General features: G+C 39.7%; 1 protein-coding gene across 3 annotated transcripts in view; it reads left to right on the plus strand.

Moving 5' to 3' along the window:
• ASCC1 (activating signal cointegrator 1 complex subunit 1) overlaps positions 1-22,592 on the plus strand; it is a 376,933-nt gene that overhangs the window by 29,622 nt on the left and 324,719 nt on the right. For all 3 annotated transcript variants that reach the window (XM_053691927.1, XM_053691929.1, XM_053691928.1), the window contains exon 3: positions 20,110-20,209. In XM_053691927.1, the coding sequence (XP_053547902.1) occupies positions 20,110-20,209 (100 nt within the window). The remainder of the gene's footprint in view (positions 1-20,109; positions 20,210-22,592) is intronic.

Genomic DNA, 22,592 nt, shown 5'->3' on the forward strand with positions numbered 1-22,592 from the left:
GACACTGTAGCTATTTCACTGGTGATGAGCGAGGGGCTCTAAGACAGGGAATTGGTACTGGACACTGTAGCTATTTCACTGGTGATGAGTGAGGGGCCCTAAGACAGGGTGTTAGTACTGGGCACTGTAGCTATTGCACTGATGATGAGTGAGGGGCCCTAAGACAGGGCATTAGTACTGGGCACTGTAGCTATTGCACTGATGATGAGCGAGGGGCCCTAAGACAGGGCATTAGTACTGGGCACTGTAGCTATTGCACTGATGATTAGCGAGGGACCCTTAAGACAGTGCATTAGTACTGGGCACTGTAGCTATTGCAATGATGATTAACGAGGGACCCTAAGACAGTGCATTAGTACTGGGCACTGTAGCTATTGCACTGATGATTAGCGAGGGACCCTAAGACAGTGCATTAGTACTGGGCATTGTAGCTATTGCACTGATGATGAGCGAAGGGCCCCAAGACAAGGCATTAGTACTGGGCACTGTAGCTATTGCACTGGTGATGAGCGAAGGGCTCTAATACTGGGCACAAACAATATATGCTGGGGATTAGTGATAAAGAAGCCTGTGTTTATCCTGCGCTCGTACACAATGTTCCGATCTGTTTAGATATCATGAGGCAGTTGCGCTGTTCGCATTATTGTGGTTCTGAAAATTATGTTTAGAATCAAACCCCTGATTTACACGATGGCTGTTAAAGGGGCAGTAAAGTCAAAATTACATAACATAGTAGATGAGGTTGAAAGAAGACAAAAGTCCATCTAGTTCAACCTATACACATCCAACCTGATTTACACTAAATGCTCCAATTGTACTTACATTAAACAATTAGAAAGCCGACCCAATAAACACAAACAATGAATTCTGTTTTTAGCCAGAAACGTACCAAAGCTATTTTTAAATGTATCTAAAGTATTGTCATTCACTACCTCCTTAGGCAATGAGTTCCACAATTTAATTGCTCTTATAATGAAAAACGTTTACCTTGCTGGAGATTATGGAGTCTATTCATTAAGCGATGAATAGCAGGTGAATTGAAACACTTCAATTCCTGCCATTAACTATACATTATGGGCTAGATTACAAGAGGCACGCTATTTAGTGCTTCCGCTTGATCATAAACTTCGCTTGAAGTAATAATTTCTTTCCTATGGCATGGAGAGTCCACAAAGTAATTCCAATTACTAGTGGGATATTCAACTCCTGGCCAGCAGGAGGAGGCAAAGAGCACCCCAGCAAAGCTGTTAAGTTTAACTTCCCTTACCCATAATCCCAGTCATTCTCTTTGCCTTTGTCAATGGAGGACGTGTGAAGACGGTGTCTGAAGATATTTAATCCGCTTATTTACATAGTGGCTTCTGTATTTGTACATTCCCTCTCAGTTTGTCCGGTTAGGTTGATACTATAGAGGGTATTTTTATCCATGGCGGTATTTTTGCACCATGATCTGTGACGTTTAACAGATAGCTCTTTCATAGAGCTGACTCTGCGTGTTTTTATTAATGAAGCGGCACCTAGGAGAGGATTCCTGAGTTGCTATATAGCTCAGTGTGCATTAGTTCTATAAACTGCTAAGGTCATGTGTTTGATACCTAAAGTTACTGTCTTTAAATCTATTAATCAAGAACTGGCTCCACTGTATTTAATCACAATGCAGTCATTTCTCATTGGCTGCTTGGAACCTCCTAAGGTTTCAGGTGCATTATTATTTATATCTCAGGTTCCCAGGAATAATTTGCTGGGTCCTGTGAATCGCTGTCTCTAGGATCAACGTAACCCTTAGTAGACTGTGTATTAGGTTATGATCATACAGTCAGAGGCTTACTCTTTATGTTCTTTTTTTAGTAGAGGTGTTTTATGGAAAGCGTTACCCTTTTTTTCCTTTATCCTTTCTTCAATTTTGTTTAACAGGGATTACCTGTTTTCTACTACCATCTTGTGGTGATTAATGGTATTTGTCATTACTTTATAGATACTCTTTTTAAGAGTTTTTTTTATTGTTGATCATATTAAACCTTCCTTGAGGTTTTCTTATTTTTCTTTGTGGATGGTACCAGTCCCCTTAAGACTACTCCAGTATATGGTATCTGTTTGGGATCCCAGTGGATCGTTAAGTAAGATATTATATCACATAATAAGATTTCTATGTTATTCTACTCTGTACAGCTCTCCTTTTTGGTATAGGGACTCACGGTTCCTGAAACAGAAGGTTGTGGGTTTGAACCCAGGTAAAGCTGCTTCCTCATCTGGCACGTGGTTCGGATGAAAGCAAGCATTCCAGAGTGGCATTTTATTACGTTTGTTTGTTTGTATGTATGACATGTATGTTTCCTAAGTTATGTGTAGGGGCTTATTATATTATATTAATATATATTAATCTCTCTCATATGGTGGTGATTATTTCTGATGCCTGTTTCAGGTATCATATTCAATTGTTAGTGTTTTAAGGACACTAATATATTTTTTGCTATGTTTTTCTTTATAAGAATAACCAAGCAGCCAATGTAGTCTAGCGGTTAGCTTTGTGGGGTTGCAACTCAAAGGTTGTTGGTTCAAATCCAGTTGCGAGCGCTGGATGTCCCTTAAATTTCTATCCCTCATATTGAGGTGAAGAGTTTTTCATAGGATGAAGAGGTATACTTGGTGGTCGTTCCTTTCGCATCTTCGAAGGACATAACTCCTCTTCATCTTCTAATTCTGAGTCAGTCAAGTCCTTATGGAGCCAGTTTTGTGAAAACCATCAATCCAGGATATCTTCTTCTCAGTCTAAATTATTAAGAAGGGTCCACCTCCGATCCAGTTTCGGGTCATGTGGGGCAAGCTTTCCTTCTTTTATCAAGCTTGGATCGTGTTGTTCCAGACCTCATGGCAGTGAATGTGGTATCCCAGGGATACAGTATAGGATCAAATATTGTCTTCTCTGAGGCAGATTTCTCCTATCTAGTTTATTTACAATCCAGTTAAAGAAAGAGTTTTTCTTAATCTGTGTATAGGATTTCTCTTCTCTAGGAGGGATTGTTCCAGTTCCAGTTCCTCTGGCGAAACCTTTTTAGACCTTGAGTCTTTCAACAGATTTGTCAGCCTTCCTTCAAAGGGGAGACGATCTGTTCTATTCTTCCCTCATCTCAGGAGTGTCATTCATGACTTCCATAGATCTGAAGGACACGTACTTTCATGTTCCTGTCTCAAGGAGCATTTCCAATCCTTTTGGTTTGTCTTTCAGGACAAACTCTTCCTACTTGTGGTCCTTCTTTTCAGGTTTGTCTCTGAACCTGAATTCCTTATGAAGGTTTTAGGGGCTTTTCTGGCAGTGATCAGAACTTAGGGCATTGTGGTGGCTCCGAACCTGGTCGATTTCTTGGTTCAAGCACCATCTTTTACTTAGCTGGTTTGCTGGTACAGAGTTCAGAAAATCAAAATTCTTGTTTCTTGTCTTTCACTTCAGTACCCTATACGTCCATCAGTGGATCAGTGTATGGAGGTAATGGTCTAATGGTAGTTTCCATGGACATTTTTTATTTTGCTCATATCAGTCTGAGAACTCTATAGTTATGCATCTCAGACAATGGATCAGAGACCACTCGGATATCTCTCAAAGGATAGTCCTAGACTCCATATCGAGAGACTCATTCCCTTGGTGTTTTTATCAGGATCTTATGTCTCGGATTTTCTTCCTGAGACCATCCTGGGAGATTTTGTCCTTGTTCGCCAGCCTGTCTGGGGAGCAAGCTTTCCAAAGCCTTCTTTCCCAATACTCTTCTGGAACTGAGAGCAATCTTCTATGATCTTCAGCTTGGATTTAAATAGTTTCAATCCGATTTATTTATTTTTTTCTTCAGTTTTTATTGGGACAACTTCTCCTCATCTGCGTATATCAACCTCCAGAGAGGAACTCAAAATGACTTAGCCAGGAAGGAGGTGATTTGCATTCTCCAGTGGGTGGCGTCTCACGATTGTATTCTCTTTGCCATAAGCATTCCAGGGGTGGACAACTGGGTAGCAGATTTTCTGAGGAGTCAGATCTTTCTTCCACAGGCTCTCCACCCCGAGGTTTTTACAATATAACTCTCAGGTGGGGGTTTCCGGAGTTGGATCTGATGGCATTAAACACTAAGCTTACTAAGTATGGTTCTAGATCTATAAATCCACTAGCAGCTCTGATAGACATTCTGGAGGTGTCTTTGAGCTTCAGTCTGGTGTACCTGTTTCCCTCAGTTTGCTCTCCTTCTTCGAGTCATTGCTCGTATTATGCAGAAGTGGACATCTGTGATTCCAATAGCTCCTGCCTGGCCTAGCAGGATCTGGTTCGCAGATCTGGAGAAGATGTCATCTCTTCCCCTTTGGAGGTTGATTTTGAGGAAGGACCTTCTAGTTCAGGGTCCATTCCTCCATCCAAATCTAGATTCTCTGCAGCTGACTGTTTGGAGATTGAACGCCTAGTCCTGTCTAGACGTGGTTTTTCTGAAGCGGTCATTGATACTATGCTTCACAGGATTTACCATAAGGTATGGCGTAAATACCTTTTTTGATGCAAATCTAAGGGTTTCTCCTGGAACCCGGGTGAGGATTCCCAGAATTTTATTCTTTCTTCAGGACGGCCTGGGTAAAGGGTTTGTCAGTCAGTACTCTGAAGGGTCAGATTTCTGCACTATCATTCTTTTGCTTAAACGTCTGGCAGATTTACCAGATGTTCAAGTTTTTTTGTTCAGGCCCTAGTCAGAATCAGACTTGTGTTTAAACCTGTTGCTCCTCCTTGGAGCCTTAACCTAGTTCTTAAAGTTTTGCAGCAGGTTCTGTTTGAGCCGATGCATGTTGTTAATATAAAATTGCTATCTTGGAAGGTTCTGTTTCTCCTTGCTATTTCTTCCACTCGCAGAGTTTCTGAGCTTTCAGCTCTGCAGTGTGATTCCCTGTACCTTATTTCATCCAGATAAGGTGGTCCTTCATACTAAATTGGGGTTTCTCCCTAAGGTGGTGTCGGATCGAAACATTAATCAGGAAATTGTTGTTCCTTCTTTTTGTCCTAATCCTTTTTCTCATAACAAACGTCTTTTGCATAACCTGGATGTTGTGCGTGCTCTAAAATTTTACCTACAAGCTACTGAGGATTTTCAGCAATCTTCTGCCCTGTTTGTTGATTTATCTGGAAAGCGTTCGGGTCAGAAGGCCACTTCTACTACTCTTTCCCTCTGGTTAAGAAGTTTGTTTTTTTATGAGACAGCTGGACTGCAGCCTCCTGAGAGAATTACTGCTCATTCAACTAGGGCTGTCTCCTCAACTTGGGCTTTCAAAAATGAAGCTTCTGTGGAACAAATTTGCAAGGCGGCAACATAGTCCTCTTTGCATACTTTTTCCAAATTCTACAAATTTGATACTTTTGCCTTGGCTGAGGCCTCTTTTGGGAGAAAGGTTCTTCAAGCAGTGGTGCCTTCTGTTTAGGTCTTCCTGCCTTGCTTTCCCTCCCTTTTAATTCAGTTTCCTCTAGCTTGGGTATTGGTTCCTACTAGTAATTGGAATTACATTGTGGACTCTCCATGCCATAGGAAAGAAAACAAAATTTATGCTTACCTGATAAATATCTTGGAGAGTCCGTGACCCTGCCCTCTTTTTATATTATAATTCGGCAGTTTTTTGGAGTAAACCTCAGGCACCTCTGTACCCTTGTGTTTCTTCTTTTTCTATTTTCCTTCGGCTGAATGATTGCGGATTATGGGTAAGGGAAGTTACACTTAACAGCTTTGCTGGGGTGCTCTTTGCCTCCTCCTGCTGGCCAGGAGTTGAATATCCCACTAGTAATTGGAATTACTTTGTGGACTCTCCATGCCCGGAAAGCAATTTATCAGGTAAGCATAAATTTTTCTTTTGCGTGCCTCGAGTATCGTGCATATTACAAGTTGAAAGTAAAAAGTTTGCGCACAAGCGAAACCTGATGCTCGCTAACCAAAGGGTTTTCTTTATGACATAAATGTCATCAGGTAATGTCGACGTTTCGGCTATTTACGTTAGCCTTTTTCAAGACAATCTTGAAACACACTGCTTGGGAATGGTGTCGCAGTTCACATTGAAAAAGGCTAACGTAAATAGCCGAAATGTCGACATTACCTGATGACATTTATGTCATAAAGAAAAATTGTTATGGAAATATATGAAAGTCCTGTTGTGAGTGCCCTCATTTGCGTTTATTTGTATGAACATTGTTGGAGGAGACACCCGGGCCGCTGTATTACTTGGAGAGAGTGAGTGCACTGAACAGGAGGATTATATATAGATATATATTCTATGGATTATTTAGAATTTTGTACTGTATCTATATTAAATTTTAATTATTACTAATTTTTAAAAATATTTAATATTTCAATTAAGCAATGTAAGATTATTAATTCTTCATATGCGCTAACCCAACGCTTTGTTAAACCTAAAGCACAAACCCCAGTGGGCGTTACGCATATTTTACATTCCTATGTTCTTCACATAGAATTTTTTTTAAATTGTAATTATTAAATATATATTTTAATATATACAGGGAGTGCAGAATTATTAGGCAAGTTGTATTTTTGAGGATTAATTTTATTATTGAACAACAACCATGTTCTCAATTAACCCAAAAAACTCATTAATATCAAAGCTGAATAGTTTTGGAAGTAGTTTTTAGTTTGTTTTTAGTTATAGCTATTTTAGGGGGATATCTGTGTGTGCAGGTGACTATTACTGTGCATAATTATTATGCAACTTAACAAAAAACAAATATATACCCATTTCAATTATTTATTGTTACCAGTGAAACCAATATAACATCTCAACATTCACAAATATACATTTCTGACATTCAAAAACAAAACAAAAATAAATCAGTGACCAATATAGCCACCTTTCTTTGCAAGGACACTCAAAAGCCTGCCATCCATGGATTCTGTCAGTGTTTTGATCTGTTCCCCATCAACATTGCGTGCAGCAGCAACCACAGCCTCCCAGACACTGTTCAGAGAGGTGTACTGTTTTCCCTCCTTGTAAATCTCACATTTGATGATGGACCACAGGTTCTCAATGGGGTTCAGATCAGGTGAACAAGGAGGCCATGTCATTAGATTTTCTTCTTTTATACCCTTTCTTGCCAGCCACGCTGTGGAGTACTTGGACGCGTGTGATGGAGCATTGTCCTGCATGAAAATCATGTTTTTCTTGAAGGATGCAGACTTCTTCCTGTACCACTGCTTGAAGAAGGTGTCTTCCAGAAACTTGCAGTAGGACTGGGAGTTGAGCTTGACTCCATCCTCAACCCGAAAAGGCCCCACAAGCTCATCTTTGATGATACCAGCCCAAACCAGTACTCCACCTCCACCTTGCTGGCGTCTGAGTCGGACTGGAGCTCTCTGCCCTTTACCAATCCAGCCACGGGCCCATCCATCTGGCCCATCAAGACTCACTCTCATTTCATCAGTCCATAAAACCTTAGAAAAATCAGTCTTGAGATATTTCTTGGCCCAGTCTTGACGTTTCAGCTTGTGTGTCTTGTTCAGTGGTGGTCGTCTTTCAGCCTTTCTTACCTTGGCCATGTCTCTGAGTATTGCACACCTTGTGCTTTTGGGCACTCCAGTGATGTTGCAGCTCTGAAATATGGCCAAACTGGTGGCAAGTGGCATCTTGGCAGCTGCACGCTTGACTTTTCTCAGTTCATGGGCAGTTATTTTGTGCCTTGGTTTTTCCACACGCTTCTTGCGACCCTGTTGACTATTTTGAATGAAACGCTTGATTGTTCGATGATCACGCTTCAGAAGCTTTGCAATTTTAAGAGTGCTGCATCCCTCTGCAAGATATCTCACTATTTTTGACTTTTCTGAGCCTGTCAAGTCCTTCTTTTGACCCAGTTTGCCAAAGGAAAGGAAGTTGCCTAATAATTATGCACACCTGATATAGGGTGTTGATGTCATTAGACCACACCCCTTCTCATTACAGAGATGCACATCACCTAATATGCTTAATTGGTAGTAGGCTTTCAAGCCTATACAGCTTGGAGTAAGACAACATGCATAAAGAGGAATGTGGTCAAAATACTCATTTGCCTAATAATTCTGCACTCCCTGTATATCTGATAATGTTAATGTAAAATAGATATCTATACCTATATATCTATAGGAAGAGATATACGTGTGTGAGTATGTGTATATATATATATATATGTATGTATGTATGTATGTATGTATATATATATATTTATATATATATATATATATATATATATATATATAGATTTATAGATCAAGTACTTTCTCCTGTAAGTGAAGAACATTGGAATGTTAAATATGTACAATTAGTGTACACACACACACACACACACACACACACACACATATATATATATATATATATATATATATATATATATATATATATATATATATATATATATATATATATATATATATATATATATATATATATATATATATATATATATATATAATCTATATATATATATCCTCAAAGGTGCACTCAGTCTCTCACAAACAAATGTCCCAATACCAGGGTGCCAGAATGCATCAAATATAAACAAAATCTGCACACAGTGGATTTGAATCAAGGTAAAAAAAACAAATCTGATTTAATGCATAATTTTTAGAGTATTCACCCCTTCATCAGACCAACCAAGTCAATTTCTGTTCTCCACACTGTAACTATATACAGGTAGAAAACCCTTTATCCAAACTGCTTGGCACCGGAAAAGGTTTGGATTTTAGAATAGTTTGGATTTTGTAATATTTGCATCTTTAAAATGGGACAGTTTGGAGAGGGGATGGGACCAAGTGTAAACATCTTATGTCATTTAGGTAACATTTGGAAATATGTACCTGTATATTTATTTATACATTTTCATATGCTTGTATTTATATATTTTTATATTATAAAATAACAGTCTATAGGAGCTGGAAGACCGCCAGCTACTGTATAAGTTATTGTGCACATATATCTGATTTCTGTCCTACAATTATATCCGCAGATAAACCACCTGCTATAATAACTAAACTAAATGCTGAATGCTAGTGCATGAGAAAGCTGTCAATCACGCTGTATAACTGCTCCACCCTTCTGTGAGCCAACATACACAGCTACAGACAATGCATTCAGTCTTGCAGCATAGGCAGGGCCGCCATCAGGGGGTGAAAGGGGGGCCCCATGAGGCAAGAACTAAAAAAATATATATATTTTTTTACATTTTGGCAGCCACCAGTGGGTACTACAGCAGAGTGCTAATTGAGCATGGGAAATGTTATTACAAGGAGTGAAGTATTAGCATTTGAGAGAATTTCTGAGTGTGCACTAAACCACTATGCACAGTGTGAGACAGACTTGGCACTTTGTACAGTGTGTGCTTGAGTCAGACGGCAGATCACTTTCTTTTGCAGAGGGGGTAGGACTTACTTAGCAAATGTTTTTTATTTATTTGTGCAATTTCTGATTGTAACTTCAGTGTGGTAGTAGTTGTATGGTGGGGCCAGGGGTCCATAAAAACACATTTTTTTAGCAGCAGTGTATTTATGATTATTTGATAATGCTGTAGAAATTCTATATTTAAAACCATGCAGAAATGTTTCCTCCTCAATACACAAATGGTATGTTTTGGGATGGCCCCCTGACCTGCCTGCACAAATTCATTGAGTCACTAAATAAAAATGATCGAAATATTTTGCTGACATATGAGTTCAGTGATAAAGAGCTCCCTTTTCTTGATATTTCTATCAGGAAAGAAGGAAACATTATTTGTACAGAAAACTATTGCAAAAGTACTGTGACTAATAGTCTTCTGGAAGCATCTAGTAGTCACCCAGAACCTCTTAAGAAAGGAATCCCTTATGGTCAACTCCTAAGATTAAAGAGGAATTGTTCCTCAAAGATAAAATTTGAACACCATGCTGATATTATGTGTAAAAAATTCTTAGAAAGAGGATATTCACGCAACTTGATAAAATACACATTAAATAAAGTAAGAAAACTTAAACATAATGACTTACTTTATTCCAAGAAAAGTAATAGCAACAGTGGTAATTATATAAGATTAATCACTACTTTCAATTGCCAATGGCAAAATATAAGAGACATTTTGTCTCACAACTGGCACTTGCTGTCCCTTGATGACAAAATCGCGAATAAAATAGGAAACAAACCCTTATTGACTGCAAAAAATCTCCTAGCTTTAAAGATAAGTTAGTTAAAAGCAGATTTGTGAGGTCAGAACCTGAAAGGTCTTGGCTAAATAAGCACCAACAAGTGAAGGGCAATTTTCCTTGTGGACATTGTGTGTATTGTCCTTATATGTTGAAATGCAAATCATTTTCATCAAACACTGAGAAACAATTTGAGATTAGGTGTTTCTCGAATTGCAACACAGTTGGAGTAGTATATCTTCTACAATGCTCCTGTCCCCTGTTCTATGTTGGAAATACGAAACGTATGTTCAAGGACAGGGTACAGGAGCATAGGGACGATATCCTGTATGAAAGGGACACTAGTGTAGCACGTCATTTCAGGGATTTCCACAACAGTAGTACTGTCTCTTTAAAGTTTATTGGAATTGACCAAGGGATAACCAGTGGCAGAGGTGGAGACAATAATCAATGTCTTAAGATATAAGCAAGATGGACGTATGTATTAAAAACAACGTCCCCCTTTGGTTTAAACGAAAGAATTGAGTATGGATCCTTTCTAGGCTAAAGATCTATACCATATATATATAATCCTTATCGTTGGTTTGGGTAGGTATTTTATTTTCTATTTCTGTTGTAATATAGTTATTTATCACTCTAAACCTCAATTATATAATACAAAAAAAATATGTATTTATGAGAGAAATTGATGTTTCACCTAATTCATTCACTAAGATTCGTCTGTTCCTATGCACAATTAAAAAAGTTAGTTTATTTCAATATCCTAAGCCGTCAATCAACACATGAGTAGTAGCTTAAACTATAGCGAATGTGGTGGTTAGATAAATTGAATGAGACTTAGCACATATTGGCCTCTCGGTATTGCAATGAATTTGTTATAATTATCTAGTTTGTGTTTTCTCCTTTAACATTTGTAGCGATTTTTCCTTTTGTTAATCTATGTATCAGCCCTGCCTGTATAAGTATTCGCACGGAAAAATAGAAAAAGCAAGCTAAGCAACAAGTGACGAATAGAGGTGTATCAAATTAGTTTACATGATTGGTAAGCAAATACACACCTCCAACCACTCCTTCAAGGCAAGCAACGAATAAAAGGTGAAGAGCTCAAACAGTGATTGACAGTCCTGACGAGGCCCCTACCGCAAAGCATTGTGGGGCGAAACGCGCGTCAACAAAGTCATTTCAGATCCAAAGCAGCAACTGTGGGGCACCTGTACAAACTTACGGTGCCATACTTCAAAGGTCCGGAAAGAATCTGGCGGAGAGGAGTCCATAAAGCCTATAAACGGAGTCTCATGTTTAACCTGTGTTCCCAAGAGCAAAGTTACGAAACGAAAAAGCTTTAGGTGAGACTGGATGTCGGAGGAGGAGTCCCGGTCCGTTACCTGCAATGCCTCAAAGATAAGCCTTCTATACCCAGACTTTGCTGCTAGTTGGTACAACTAAACAAGGTTGTATGCTTCTGTTGTAACAAGTTTGCCACTCTGGATATATAAGTCTGTCAAATCAAGATTTATAGCAATTGTGAAGCTGATTATTTGAGGACGCTTTTACCTCGGTTTTTTCAGCTTTATTGAATTTACGGCACTATCCCCATAAGTGACTGTTTGATCATTTCACTTTCCTTTTAAGGATTTCCAATATGATTGATTTTCCTAACATCTGGGATTTTGCTTTGTGAACATTGTTTTTGCTACATATATCTTGAGCATCTTATTTTGCAACATGTTGCAATATGTACATATTGTATCTTATGCTATTAGCTTTGTAGTCATAAATTCATGTGTATATCAGTAGTATTATACTTGCTATAGGCTATCCACTGCAGTGGCATATCTCCATTTAGGCACTAGCATATTTTCTTTGTTTATCCTATGTTGGTTTTATAAATAAATTCATTGCAAATTGAAGGGACCGGTGTGTGTTCATGTCTCTCTGTTCAATACAGTATCACAGCCTAATAATCCACATATTAGATCAAGAACCAGATTAATTTTGAGTGCTGAATTCCCCTTCTTTTTTCACAGTATTCTCATATAGCTCTGCTATGTTTACATATTTTTTCTCCTATAAAAAATATTTTGAATATATATATATATATATATATATATATCATTCCAGTTTACTGCCCCTTTATGCAAGGACTTTCCAGATGCAAGGAGGCATTTTATCTAAGATTTTACATCTGCATAAAATGTTATACTCTCAGACTAAGATTGCTCAGTGTTTGAAATGAGACAGGTTAACTTAAAACTGTTCAGTTTACGCTACAGCTGACTTAATATTGAAATACATACAAACAAGCCTAAATCCTGCATTTTACCAGATCTAATGGTATGAGTACCACAGCTTATGGTTCCACCAAGACCATATAGAGTACAGCATTTTCAAAATCCATAAGTACAGCTGACAGATGGGAACATTTGTACACTATATTTGAAGTGGTGCTCTTGGTTGGGGAAAATGGGGAAAAAACAAACAAACATATGTCAACCTTTTAAAAGTACTTTTCTTCATCTAGCCATCTACCCAGATCATTAATGTACAATTTTCAATTCACAGAATTATTTTTGTTTGCACATTTACAAATATGATTCTTTAAAAAGTGATATCTTAATTTCTGCAACTTTTTTTATCATGCATGTCACACACTGTTTATTTAGGGGATGCAAGGTGCATAAATGTTTCCTCCTGTGAGTGTTTCTGTGGGTGTCTGTGTTTATGTCTTAGTGCTTTGGTTTGTGTCTCTATGAGTGTGTATGTATTTTGTTTCTGTGGGTCTCTCTGTGAGGGTTGGTGTGTATGTCTTTGTGCATTTTCTGTGGATGTCTGTGAGGGTGTGTGTATGTTTGTCTTTGTGTATTTTCTCTGGATGCCTCTGTGAGGTTGGGTGAGGGTGTGTGTGTGTATGTGTGTATGTATGTCTGTGTTTTCTGTGGATGTCTCTGTGAGGGTGTGTGTTTTCTGTGGGTGTCTCTGTGAGGGGGGGGTGTATGTCTGTGTGTTTTCTGTGGGTATCTCTGTGAGGGTGTGTGTATGTCTGTGTGTTTTCTGTGGATGTCTCAGTGAGGGTGTGTGTATGTATGTCTTTCTGTGTTTTATGTGTATGTCTTTGTGTGTTTTCTGTGGGTGTCTGTGAGTGTGTATGTCTTTGTGTGTTTTCTGGGGCTGTCTCTGTCAGTGTTTCCTTGGGTTTATGTGCAAGTTTGAGTTTGTCTGTGTGTGTCCATTGTCTGTTCCTTTTTAGGACATTTTGACCTTACTACTGATTATTCACATCTTTCTACAGACTTTGAGACTAACGAGACCTATCCGGAAGTCACCAATCCACCATTTAACCTTTAAATTATTGTTTAGGCAGTTCAGGGCCCTTCCTTTCAGCCACTGCATGCTATTGTCATCATTTAGTTGGCATCTTCCTTTACAAAAAGATAATCAGAACTCCATATTTCTTTCATGTAATTAGCAAGAGTCCATGAGCTAGTGACGTATGGGATATACATTCCTACCAGGAGGGGCAAAGTTTCCCAAACCTCAAAATGCCTATAAATACACCCCTCACCACACCCACAATTCAGTTTTACAAACTTTGCCTCCGATGGAGGTGGTGAAGTAAGTTTGTGCTAGATTCTACGTTGATATGCGCTCCGCAGCAAGTTGGAGCCCGGTTTTCCTCTCAGCGTGCAGTGAATGTCAGAGGGATGTGAGGAGAGTATTGCCTATTTTGAATGCAGTGATCTCCTTCTAAGGGGTCTATTTCATAGGTTCTCTGTTATCGGTCGTAGAGATTCATCTCTTACCTCCCTTTTCAGATCGACGATATACTCTTATATATACCATTACCTCTGCTGATTCTCGTTTCAGTACTGGTTTGGCTATCTGCTATATGTAGATGAGTGTCCTGGGGTAAGTAAATCTTATTTTCTGTGACACTCCAAGCTATGGTTGGGCACTTTGTTTATAAAGTTCTAAATATATGTATTCAAACATTTATTTGCCTTGACTCAGAATGTTCAACTTTCCTTATTTTCAGACAGTCAGTTTCATATTTGGGATAATGCATTTTGATTTGACCATTTTTTCTTATCTTAAAATTTGACTTTTTCCCTGTGGGCTGTTAGGCTCGCGGGGGCTGAAAATGCTTCATTTTATTGCGTCATTCTTGGCGCGGACTTTTTTGGCGCAAAAATTCTATTTCCGTTTCCGGCGTCATACGTGTCGCCGGAAGTTGCGTCATTCTTTGACGTTATTTCGCGCCAAAAATGTCGGCGTTCCGGATGTGGCGTCATTTTTGGCGCCAAAAAGCATTTAGGCGCCAAATAATGTGGGCGTCTTATTTGGCGCGAAAAAATATGGGCGTCGCTTTTGTCTCCACATTATTTAAGTCTCATTTTTTATTGCTTCTGGTTGCTAGAAGCTTGTTCTTTGGCATTCTTTCCCATTCCTGAAACTGTCATTTAAGGAATTTGATCAATTTTGCTTTATATGTTGTTTTTTCTCTTACATATTGCAAGATGTCTCACGTTGCATCTGAGCCAGAAGATACTACAGGAAAATCGCTGTCAAGTGCTGAATCTACCAAAGCTAAGTGTATCTGCTGTAAACTTTTGGTAGCTATTTCTCCAGCTGTTGTTTGTATTGATTGTCATGACAAACTTGTTAAAGCAGATAATATTTCCTTTAGTAAAGTACCATTGCCTGTTGCAGTTCCCTCAACATCTAAGGTGCAGAATGTTCCTGATAATATAAGAGATTTTGTTTCTGAATCCATAAAGAAGGCTATGTCTGTTATTTCTCCTTCTAGTAAACGTAGAAAATCTTTTAAAACTTCTCTCCCTACAGATGAATTTTTAAATGAACATCATTCTGATTCTGATGACTCCTCTGGTTCAGAGGATTCTGTCTCTGAGGTTGATGCTGATAAATCTTCATATTTATTTAAAATGGAATTTATTCGTTCTTTACTTAAAGAAGTTCTAATTGCTTTAGAAATAGAGGATTCTAGTCCTCTTGATACTAATTCTAAACGTTTAGATAAGGTATTTAAAGCTCCTGTGGTTATTCCAGAAGTTTTTCCTGTTCCTAATGCTATTTCTGCAGTAATTTCCAAAGAATGGGATAAATTGGGTAATTCATTTACTCCTTCTAAACGTTTTAAGCATTTATATCCTGTGCCGTCTGACAGATTAGAATTTTGGGACAAAATCCCTAAAGTTGATGGGGCTATTTCTACCCTTGCTAAACGTACTACTATTCCTACGTCAGATGGTACTTCGTTTAAGGATCCTCTAGATAGGAAAATTGAGTCCTTTCTAAGAAAAGCTTATCTGTGTTCAGGTAATCTTCTTAGACCTGCTATATCTTTGGCTGATGTTGCTGCAGCTTCAACTTTTTGGTTGGAAACTTTAGCGCAACAAGTAACACATCGTGATTCTCATGATATTATTATTCTTCTTCAGCATGCTAATAATTTTATCTGTGATGCCATTTTTGATATTATCAGAGTTGATGTCAGGTTTATGTCTCTAGCTATTTTAGCTAGAAGAGCTTTATGGCTTAAAACTTGGAATGCTGATATGGCTTCTAAATCAACTTTACTTTCTATTTCTTTCCAGGGTAACAAATTATTTGGTTCTCAGTTGGATTCCATCATTTCAACTGTTACTGGTGGGAAAGGAACTTTTTTACCACAGGATAAAAAATCTAAAGGTAAAAGTAGAGCTAATAATCGTTTTCGTTCCTTTCGTTTCAACAAAGAACAAAAGCCTGATCCTTCATCCTCAGGAGCAGTTTCAGTTTGGAAACCATCTCCAGTCTGGAATAAATCCAAGCCAGCTAGAAAGGCAAAGCCTGCTTCTAAGTCCACATGAAGGTGCGGCCCTCATTCCAGCTCAGCTGGTAGGGGGCAGGTTACGTTTTTTCAAGGAAATTTGGATCAATTCTGTTCACAATCTTTGGATTCAGAACATTGTTTCAGAAGGGTACAGAATTGGTTTCAAGATAAGACCTCCTGCAAAGAGATTTTTTCTTTCCCGTGTCCCAGTAAATCCAGTAAAAGCTCAAGCATTTCTGAAATGTGTTTCAGATCTAGAGTTGACTGGAGTAATTATGCCAGTTCCAGTTCAGGAACAGGGGATGGGGTTTTATTCAAATCTCTTCATTGTACCAAAGAAGGAGAATTCCTTCAGACCAGTTCTGGATCTAAAAATATTGAATCGTTATGTAAGGATACCAACGTTCAAAATGGTAACTATAAGGACTATCTTGCCTTTTGTTCTGCAAGGGAATTATATGTCCACAATAGATTTACAGGATGCATATCTGCATATTCCGATTCATCCAGATCATTTTCAGTTCCTGAGATTCTCTTTTCTGGACAAGCATTACCAGTTTGTGGCTCTGCCGTTTGGCCTAGCTACAGCTCCAAGAATTTTTACAAAGGTTCTCGGTGCCCTTCTGTCTGTAATCAGAGAACAGGGTATTGTGGTATTTCCTTATTTGGACGATATCTTGGTACTTGCTCAGTCTTTACATTTAGCAGAATCTCATACGAATCGACTTGTGTTGTTTCTTCAAGATCATGGTTGGAGGATCAATTTACCAAAAAGTTCTTTGATTCCTCAGACAAGGGTAACCTTTCTGGGTTTCCAGATGGATTCAGTGTCCATGACTCTGTCTTTAACAGACAAGAGACGTCTAAAATTGATTGCAGCTTGTCGAAACCTTCAGTCACAATCATTCCCTTCGGTAGCCTTATGCATGGAAATTCTAGGTCTTATGACTGCTGCATCGGACGCGATCCCCTTTGCTCGTTTTCACATGCGACCTCTTCAGCTCTGTATGCTGAAGCAATGGTGCAAGGATTACACGAAGATATCTCAAACAATATCTTTAAAACCGATTGTTCGGCACTCTCTAACATGGTGGACAGATCACCATCGTTTAATTCAGGGGGCTTCTTTTGTGCTTCCGACCTGGACTGTAATTTCAACAGATGCAAGTCTCACGGGTTGGGGAGCTGTGTGGGGATCTCTGACGGCACAGGGAGTTTGGGAATCTCAGGAGGTGAGATTACCTATCAATATCTTGGAACTCCGTGCAATTTTCAGAGCTCTTCAGTTTTGGCCTCTTCTGAAGAGAGAATCGTTCATTTGTTTTCAGACAGACAATGTCACAACTGTGGCATACATCAATCATCAAGGAGGGACTCACAGTCCTCTGGCTATGAAAGAAGTATCTCGAATTTTGGTTTGGGCGGAATCCAGCTCCTGTCTAATCTCTGCGGTTCATATCCCAGGTGTAGACAATTGGGAAGCGGATTATCTAAGTCGCCAAATGTTGCATCCGGGCGAATGGTCTCTTCACCCAGAGGTATTTCTTCAGATTGTTCAAATGTGGGAACTTCCAGAAATAGATCTGATGGCGTCCCATCTAAACAAGAAACTTCCCAGGTATCTGTCCAGATCCCGGGATCCTCAGGCGGAGGCAGTGGATGCATTATCACTTCCTTGGAAGTATCATCCTGCCTATATCTTTCCGCCTCTAGTTCTTCTTCCAAGAGTGATCTCCAAGATTCTGAAGGAATGCTCGTTTGTTCTGCTGGTAGCTCCAGCATGGCCTCACAGGTTTTGGTATGCGGATCTTGTCCGGATGGCCTCTTGCCAACCGTGGACTCTTCCGTTAAGACCAGACCTTCTATCACAAGGTCCTTTTTTCCATCAGGATCTGAAATCCTTAAATTTAAAGGTATGGAGATTGAACGCTTGATTCTTGGTCAAAGAGGTTTCTCTGACTCCGTGATTAATACTATGTTACAGGCTCGTAAATCTGTATCTCGAGAGATATATTATAGAGTCTGGAAGACTTATATTTCTTGGTGTCTTTCTCATCATTTTTCTTGGCATTCTTTTAGAATACCGAGAATTTTACAGTTTCTTCAGGATGGTTTAGATAAGGGTTTGTCCGCAAGTTCTTTGAAAGGACAAATCTCTGCTCTTTCTGTTCTTTTTCACAGAAAGATTGCTATTCTTCCTGATATTCATTGTTTTGTACAAGCTTTGGTTCGTATAAAACCTGTCATTAAGTCAATTTCTCCTCCTTGGAGTTTGAATTTGGTTCTGGGAGCTCTTCAAGCTCCTCCGTTTGAACCTATGCATTCATTGGACATTAAATTACTTTCTTGGAAAGTTTTGTTCCTTTTGGCCATCTCTTCTGCTAGAAGAGTTTCTGAATTATCTGCTCTTTCTTGTGAGTCTCCTTTTCTGATTTTTCATCAGGATAAGGCGGTGTTGCGAACTTCTTTTGAATTTTTACCTAAAGTTGTGAATTCCAACAACATTAGTAGAGAAATTGTGGTTCCTTCATTATGTCCTAATCCTAAGAATTCTAAGGAGAAATCGTTGCATTCTTTGGATGTTGTTAGAGCTTTGAAATATTATGTTGAAGCTACGAAATCTTTCCGTAAGACTTCTAGTCTATTTGTTATCTTTTCCGGTTCTAGGAAAGGCCAGAAAGCTTCTGCCATTTCTTTGGCATCTTGGTTGAAATCTTTAATTCATCTTGCCTATGTTGAGTCGGGTAAAATTCCGCCTCAGAGAATTACAGCTCATTCTACTAGGTCAGTATCTACTTCCTGGGCGTTTAGGAATGAAGCTTCGGTTGACCAGATCTGCAAAGCAGCAACTTGGTCCTCTTTGCATACTTTTACTAAATTCTACCATTTTGATGTATTTTCTTCTTCTGAAGCAGTTTTTGGTAGAAAAGTACTTCAGGCAGCGGTTTCAGTTTGAATCTTCTGCTTATGTTTTTCGTTATACTTTATTTTGGGTGTGGATTATTTTCAGCAGGAATTGGCTGTCTTTATTTTATCCCTCCCTCTCTAGTGACTCTTGTGTGGAAAGATCCACATCTTGGGTAGTCATTATCCCATACGTCACTAGCTCATGGACTCTTGCTAATTACATGAAAGAAAACATAATTTATGTAAGAACTTACCTGATAAATTCATTTCTTTCATATTAGCAAGAGTCCATGAGGCCCGCCCTTTTTTTGTGGTGGTTATGATTTTGTATAAAGCACAATTATTCCAATTCCTTATTTTATATGCTTTCGCACTTTTTTATCACCCCACTTCTTGGCTATTCGTTAAACTGAATTGTGGGTGTGGTGAGGGGTGTATTTATAGGCATTTTGAGGTTTGGGAAACTTTGCCCCTCCTGGTAGGAATGTATATCCCATACGTCACTAGCTCATGGACTCTTGCTAATATGAAAGAAATGAATTTATCAGGTAAGTTCTTACATAAATTATGTTTTTTTTTTCTAAATCTCTTTTTTTTACAAAACTGTAGTTTACCTCATTACTTGTCAGGTCAATGTAAACAAGTAATAAGTGTCTGTTTGGGTGTCTGTGTCTGAGTGTGTTTCTTTGCGTGTCTGCTTTAGTGTCTATATGTGAATCCTTATGTGTGAGTGTATGTGTGCGTGTTTCAGTGTATGAGTGTATGTTACTACCTTTACAACATTTCCAAGTTTAAATAGACACTTAGAATAAAGTGCATATACGTTTTAGTCACTTGGTCAAAAATTGCACATGTCAAAGGAGGGGGGGGGGGGGAGCCCTGATCAATGGTTAAGTCGGGCCCCAAAATTTCTAGTGGCGGCCCTGAGCATAGGTACGTTGTGTGCGTGCTGGAGTGATGAATATTCTGACTTTAGTGTAATGTCTCTGCTCAATTCTAGCTGTTCAGCACACCTTATCTGCATATTTCCGTACAATGTAAGGCTGGATAATAAAACTGAGATTGCCTGAATAAAGCAGTGTAAAGGGACGTTATAAGCTAAGCATATACTTTATATAAATGAGAATAATATTAATAAATAATAAAGATTAGCACTGACAGGAACAGAGAGAACAAAGCGAGTGTAACCGTGCTTGTACTCCGCAGAGTCTGCGCAGTGTATGGATGAGCCGTGTGATGACTTTACTGTGGAAGAGACTGAGAAAGGTTTCCAGTGCACCATCCAGCTACCCAGCCAGCTATTTAAGTAAGTTTTTATTTCTCCCTTAGACATTGTATAACCAGTTGTATGTTGCACACCATAGACAATATTACTGCAAATACCACACAATATAGACACAACAAATATAAAGATGCAGATATATCTGCCGTAAGTCTGATGTGAGCTTGTGATATTGGTGCACTACTGACTGTAGCCCAGTGCTCTGTGTGCGTACGCTAGTGGCATTGTGATGTACAGTAGCCCGGTGCTCTGTGTACGTACGCTAGTGGCATTGTTATGTACAGTAGCCCGGTGCTCTGTGTGCGTACGCTAGTGGCATTGTGATGTACAGTAGCCCTGTGCTCTGTGTGCGTACGCTAATGGCATTGTGATGTACAGTAGCCCGGTGCTCTGTGTGCGTACGCTACTGGCATTGTGATGTACAGTAGCCCGGTGCTCTGTGTGTGTACGCTAGTGGCATTGTGATGTACAGTAGCCCGGTGCTCTGTGTACGTACGCTAGTGGCATTGTGATGTACAGTAGCCCGGTGCTCTGTGTACATACGCTAGTGGCATTGTGATGTACAGTAGCCCGGTGCTCTGTGTGCGTACGCTAATGGCATAGTGATGTACAGTAGCCCGGTGCTCTGTGTGCGTACGCTAATGGCATTGTGTTGTACAGTAGCCCGGTGCTCTGTGTGCGTACGCTAATGGCATAGTGATGTACAGTAGCCCGGTGCTCTGTGTGCGTACGCTAATGGCATAGTGATGTACAGTAGCCCGGTGCTCTGTGTGCGTACGCTAATGGCATAGTGATGTACAGTAGCCCGGTACTCTGTGTGCGTATGCTAATGGCATTGTGATGTACAGTAGCCCGGTGCTCTGTGTGCGTACGCTACTGGCATTGTGATGTACAGTAGCCCGGTGCTCTGTGTGCGTACGCTAATGGCATAGTGATGTACAGTAGCCCGGTGCTCTGTGTGCGTACGCTATTGGCATTGTGATGTACAGTAGCCCGGTGCTCTGTGTGCGTACGCTAATGGCATAGTGATGTACAGTCGCCCGGTGCTCTGTGTGCGTACGCTAGTGGCATTGTGATGTACAGTAGGATGAAAGTGCCGTGTTTTCCTCAGGTGTCTGACATCACTGATACACCATGATCACCTGTAAAACTGTAGCCTTCCCCCAAGGAAAGGCTACAATATTACTGTGCTTGTGCTCAAATTCCCCAACAGTCTTGCCTTTATTTATAATAAAAAAATAGACATTCTTAGAAAAAGGTCACAGCTGCCAAGAATTATATCTGCTAAATGTGAAGAAAATCTTAAACAATCATTCATATTTCTGGCTAGTAAACAAATAAATAAGATATAATTATATAATCATTAACCACATTACTTGTCAGGTCAATGTAAACAAGTGCTGAGTGTCTGTTTGGGTGCTCTGTGTGCGTACGCTAGTGGCATTGTGATGTAAAGTAGCCCGGTGCTCTGTGTGCATACGCTACTGGCATTGTGATGTACAGTAGCCCGGTGCTCTGTGTGCGTACGCTACTGGCATTGTGATGTACAGTAGCCCGGTGCTCTGTATGCGTACGCTACTGGCATTGTGATGTACAGTAGCCCGGTGCTCTGTGTACGTACGCTAGTGGCATTGTGATGTACAGTAGCCCGGTGCTCTGTATGAGTACGCTAATGGCATTGTGATGTTCAGTAGCCCGGTGCTCTGTGTGCGTACGCTAGTGGCATTGTGATGTACAGTAGCCCGGTGCTCTGTGTGCGTACGCTAATGGCATAGTGATGTACAGTAGCCCGGTGCTCTGTGTGCGTACGCTAATGGCATTGTGATGTACAGTAGCCCGGTGCTCTGTGTGCGTACGCTAGTGGCATTGTGATGTACAGTAGCCCGGTGCTCTGTGTGCGTACGCTAATGGCATAGTGATGTACAGTAGCCCGGTGCTCTGTGTGCGTACGCTAATGGCATTGTGATGTACTTTAGCCCGGTGCTCTGTGTGCGTACGCTAGTGGCATTGTGATGTACAGTAGGATGAAAGTGCCGTGTTTTCCTCAGGTGTCTGACATCACTGATACACCATGATCACCTGTAAAACTGTAGCCTTCCCCCAAGGAAAGGCTACAATATTACTGTGCTTGTGCTCAAATGCCCCAACAGTCTTGCCTTTATTTATAATAAAAAAAATAGACATTCTTAGAAAAAGGTCACAGCTGCCAAGAATTATATCTGCTAAATGTGAAGAAAATCTTAAACAATCATTCATATTTCTGGCTAGTAAATAAATAAATAAGATATAATTATATAATCATATAATAGATTTAAGTAAGGAGTGCAGGGTACTTTCTTCCTGCCGTTTTTTTCCTCCGTAGGGTCTTCTGAGTTGTGGTCACCCCAAAACTCACATTTTTAGTAAC

The sequence above is a fragment of the Bombina bombina genome, chromosome 9, assembly GCF_027579735.1.
Source record: "Bombina bombina isolate aBomBom1 chromosome 9, aBomBom1.pri, whole genome shotgun sequence".
NCBI classification, from domain to species: domain Eukaryota; kingdom Metazoa; phylum Chordata; class Amphibia; order Anura; family Bombinatoridae; genus Bombina; species Bombina bombina.